This window comes from Solanum pennellii, chromosome 8, assembly GCF_001406875.1.
Source record: "Solanum pennellii chromosome 8, SPENNV200".
NCBI lineage: Eukaryota > Viridiplantae > Streptophyta > Magnoliopsida > Solanales > Solanaceae > Solanum > Solanum pennellii.
In genome coordinates, this window is record NC_028644.1 from 17670639 (window position 1) to 17675605 (window position 4967).

Consider the following 4967-nt stretch of genomic DNA (forward strand, 5'->3'; position numbering starts at 1 on the left):
CATTTAACGTCGCTGCATGACGCAAGCCTCTTAATTACTAAGACTTCATCAAGATAGTAGGCCTTAATAACTTCTTGCACACTTTCCATATTCACAAGATAAAGCTTGATTATCCCCATTCACCTTGAACCTTGTTCCTTCAATATTTTCAAGCTCCACCACTCCATGTGGGAACACATTTTTGAGTAAAAATTGCCGAGAACATTTCGACTTGACCTTTATGGAAACAAGTGCAACCTCGAGTTGAATAGAAACACGATATTCCCAACAACAAAATCTCACTTTTTAATCCATTTATCGTGGTACTTATTCATCTTATCTATACACAAGGTTGCACGTTCATAGGCTTCTAGGCGAAACTCATTGAGTAAATACAGGTCATTCACTCTTTGAGTTGATGCATCGCCCCAATCTAAGTTTAGCTTGTTCATTTCCCACATAGCCTTATGCTCTTGCTCTACCGGCAAATGACAATACTTCACATATACAAGTTGATAGGGAGACATACCTATGAGAGTCCTGTATGGAGTGTGATTGGACCATTGAGCATTATGAATCTTGCTTGACCAATCCATTCTATTGGCATTCACAATCTTTGCCAAGATTTGCTTTATCTCTCTGTTTGAAACTTCAACTTGTCCAGTAGTTTGTGGATGGTAACGAGTGGATACATTGTGCCGGACACCATACTTATGATCAACAAGTATTTTAAAAAACTTACTGCAACAGTGTGAACCCCCGTCATAAATTATTGGCCTTGGGGTACTAAATCTGGAGAAGCTGTTCTTTTTCAAGAATGTGGTGGTACTCCTTCCTTTATTGTAGGGGAGCACAATTGCTTCCACCCAATTCCATACATAATCAACCACAACCAGAATATACTTCATCCCATATGAACTCACAAATGGCCTCATAAAAGCAATGCCCTATACATCAAATAACTCAATTACCATGATTGGGTTCATAGGAAACTTTTGCCTCTTTGAAGTCAAATCCTCTCTTTGGCAATGGTCACAAGACATGGAAAAATCATGAGTGTCTTGGTGGATGGTAGGCCAATAGTATCCACACTGCAAAATTTTGTGTGTGCAGTACGGACACCACTAGAAGCCCACCAACAGACGAAAAATGCATGCCTCAAGAATACTTAACATCTAAACCTCGGGCACACAACAACGAATAATCCCATACCCACAACCATGATAAAAGTATCGCTCATCCCAAAAGAACTTTTTCACATCATGCATAAACTTCTTCCTATGGTGTGACAATGAATTTGGAGGTACCAAATTGCGTGAAAAATAATAAGCAAAGTCGGCAAACAAAATAAATGAGTCATGGGAAGAAGCCAACACCTTTTAATCTGGGAACATATCATTAATCACACCCCTATCACCAAGCTCGAGCAACGCTTCATCCTCTAATCTAGACAAGTGATCGGTAATTTGGTTCTCTGTTCCCTTGCAGTCTTTCACAACAAAATCTAATTCTTACAACAACAACACCCATCAAATAAGCTGTGGTTTTGGACATTTTTTTGCCGTTAAATACCTCAAAGCCGAGTGGTCCGTGTGCACTATGATAGCGGTCCCAAGAAAATAAGATCAAAACTTCTCGAATGCAAACACCACTGCAAAAAAACTCTTGCTCAATAACGATGTAGTTTGTTTGGGCTGCATTTAGATCTTTGGTTGCATAATAAATATGGTGAAGCATCTTCTCACGCCTCTGCCCCAATACAACTCCAAGCGCCAACCCACTTGCATCACACATGACCTCAAAAGGTTCCCCCCAATCTGCAACAATAATGATGGGTGCAGAGACAAACTTATTCTTCAACTCTCCAAATGCTATCAGACAAGCATCATCAAAATCAAATTTACTCTATAATTTTTAATTAATCTTTTATGAACCTCCGCTAGAAGCCTCCATGCCCAAGAAAAATTCTCACACCTTTGATCGAGATAGGTGGAGAAAGCTTTTCTGTTACCTCTACTTTAGCTTTATCCACCTCAATACCTTTTTGAGAGAACCGATGGCCCAACACTATGCTTTCTTTCACCATAAAGTGACACTTCTCCCAATTTAGCAGCAAGTTGAAGTCTTAACACCTTTTTAGTACATTGGACAATTATCCAAGCATCTATGAAAAGAGTCACAAACCACCAAGAAATCATCGATGAATATCTAAATAGTTTCCTCAACCATGTTGGATAAAATCAACATCATACACCGCTGGAAGGTTGCCGGAGCACTGCACAACCCAAATGACATGTGTTTGAAAGCGAAGGTCCTATAGGGGCAAGTGAAGGTGGATTTATCTTGGTATTCTAGGGCTATAGATATTTGGTTGTAGATCGAATACCCATCAAGGAAGCAATACCACCCCTTTCCTGCAAGTCTATCCAACATCTGATCCATGAAGAGGAAGTAGTTTTACTCTGTCCAAGCATTCAACTTACGTTAGTCCATGCAAACTCTCCATCCGGTCACCGGCCGCATCGGAACAAGATTGAGTCTTTCATTGGGGACCACAATAATACCACTCTTTTTAGGAACACACTGATCATGGAATACCTAACTACTGACTGCTATGGTATAGATGACTCCAGCATCCAACCACTTAATGATATCCTTCTTGACTACCTCTTGCAGAGGTGGATTAAATCTCCTTTGATGCTTGATCCTAGGCTTATGATCCGACATGAATTGGACTTTTTAAGAGAAAATATCAGGAGGAATCCTAATAATGTCCTCAATAGTTCACCCAATAGCTTGCTTGAACCTCATTAACACTAATGCCAATACACTCTACTTGTCGCCCATTAAGATCCTATGCAATAAGGACTGGGAGTGTCTCATCTTTACCCAAGAAAGCATATCTGAAATGTGGGGGTAGAGCCTTGAGCTCCAATTTTAGTTGCCGCTTTCACAGACTGTCTTGCAGGTAGAGTCTCACGATTCTTTATATCCAAGTCCAATTTCTTAGGCTTTGACTGATATTCTCACTTATCAAGTGCGGTCACCAACTCATCATGCCCTTTGATTCAATAACTCTAAAAGTTCATCATCACTGCTACTAATGCTTCAACACCTTCTATCTCCTTGATTTGCACCTCAGAAACACTCTCAACTCTATTAGTTATAACAGATATTGATTGAAGCTCACCAATCTACTCTAGGGACCTACAAATTTCAAAACTCGCCTCTTTATTATTAATTCTGAACTTTATCTGTCCTTTCTCCATATCAACAAAAGCATGACCCATGGCAAGGAATGGTCTCCCATGAACAATGGGAACCTCAAAGTCAACCTCACGATAAAAAATAACGAAATTGGATAGAAAGATGAATCACTCAATTTTTTTACTAGAACATCATGGAGAACTCTCCCCTTCTCAACCACATCATCATCTATACCCGTATCAACTTCCACCTTAGACGACATTGGTAGATCCATAGTTTTCTTACCCCCGTGAGTAGTGACTACCATATAATGCCAATTGTCTTTTGGATTCTGTATGATGTTGCTCAGATGAGTGACTGGTAGGCATGTGTTCACTGTGGTGGACAACTCTTTCATCTGCTCCTTAAGATGATTTATGGACAATTCATGGGCTTCAACTTTTTGACCAATACCATACAAGGCATTCAACATCTCTTTAATATTCTCATCATCTTTTGCATCATATCCTCAATAAATGACATGTTACCTCCATCTTCCCTAGGAACATATTTTCGATTTTTTTGAGGAACATAAGGTCAAACCCGATCATTTCTCTTACCATAGTTTATCCGGTTCTAGTTGTTGTTGCGATTGTAGCTGCCTTCTTTGACATATTGATCCTCTCGGTTTTAATTGCCATACTTCTGACCTTGGTTTTCTTGACCTTGGCGCCAAGTATCCATCTTGGACCCTTAGGCATTTGATCGGAAACCCCTGTCTGATCATTCACCGCATATGAATCTTCCTCAAAATAGCATTCCTTATCCGGTGGTGGAGTTCTATTCAAATAGTTCCCGAAGTTTACCAACGTCAACTACGTTCTCATCTTTGCCATTTATTCACGTATATTATTTGTGGATTGGTTGCTTGTATCTTGGACTACGAATGTGTTTTTCCGAGTATCCAACTTTCTAGCACTCCAAGATTTGTTGTTACGGGAGATATTATTTAATTTCTCAGCCATATGCTCAAAAGTGCAATCTCTATAGGAACCCCCACCAATAGTCTCAAGCACCGTCTTATTGTTTTCATCTTGAACTCGGTAGAAATACTCTTTTAGTGATTGACTCTTTAGCGGTGATTTAGAACATTCTACCGAAAGAGATGAACTAATCCCAAGAACTAGTCGCGGACTCTTTGAGTAGTCAAACAAAGTTGTTAAGCTTATCCTTATTGTTTAAATTCTTGGAAACTGGAAAGAACATTGCAAAGAATCCTTCGTTCAATTGGTTCCATGTATAGATGGAATTGTATGTAGTTCATTATACACAACTACTGCATTGCCGGCCAGTGACTGAGGAAATACACGATACCCGATAACATCCATGTCCCAATCCGGTCATCCCACACAACTTTCACAAAGAACCATGAGCTTTGCTATGTGAGCATGAGGTACATCTGATGCCAACCCTGCTAATAACCATCTCTGTATGAGCATTTTCATCAAACTAGTATTTACCACAAAGGTATGACCCAGTGATAGAGGGGGTAGGACAAGAGGTCCATCAGAGCCAACAATGTTGAAGTTGACCCTGTAGTTGTTTTGGTGTTGTAGTTCCTGTGTCTTCGGCATCCTCAGTGCATGTCCCAATCAATTTTCAACTGGTGACTGCTTATTTTCATTACCCACATTTAGAGGTTGCATTCCAGCATAATCTCGTAATTATCCTCCAATGGGTTTAACTTGTACTCCTTGACTATTCATTCTCCGCAAGGTTTGGTTGAGTTTTAGATCGTAGAG

The 4967-nt window shown here is 39.9% G+C and overlaps 1 protein-coding gene across 1 annotated transcript; it reads right to left on the reverse strand.

Moving 5' to 3' along the window:
* Positions 1-278: 278 nt before the first annotated feature.
* LOC107027513 lies at positions 279-3658 on the reverse strand. Its single transcript, XM_027919266.1, has 4 exons — positions 3371-3658; positions 2366-2441; positions 1552-1850; positions 279-926 (listed from the first exon to the last, which is right to left on the reverse strand). The coding sequence occupies exons 1-4, from the start codon at positions 3656-3658 to the stop codon at positions 279-281; spliced, it is 1311 nt and encodes a 436-aa protein (XP_027775067.1).
* Between the last annotated feature and the right edge of the window lie 1309 nt (positions 3659-4967).

Bases quoted from the DNA above. Each gene is read 5' to 3' on its own strand.
- LOC107027513 (XM_027919266.1), bottom strand. From the start codon at position 3,658: ATGTTGAATGCCTTGTATGGTATTGGTCAAAAAGTTGAAGCCCATGAA. The intron at 2,442-3,370 runs GTAAAAAAATTG...ATGCTTGGACAG, and splicing joins GAGTTCTCCATGATGTTCTA to AGTAAAACTACTTCCTCTTC. The intron at 927-1,551 runs GTATTTAACGGC...TTTGATGTATAG, and splicing joins ACGGACCACTCGGCTTTGAG to GGCATTGCTTTTATGAGGCC.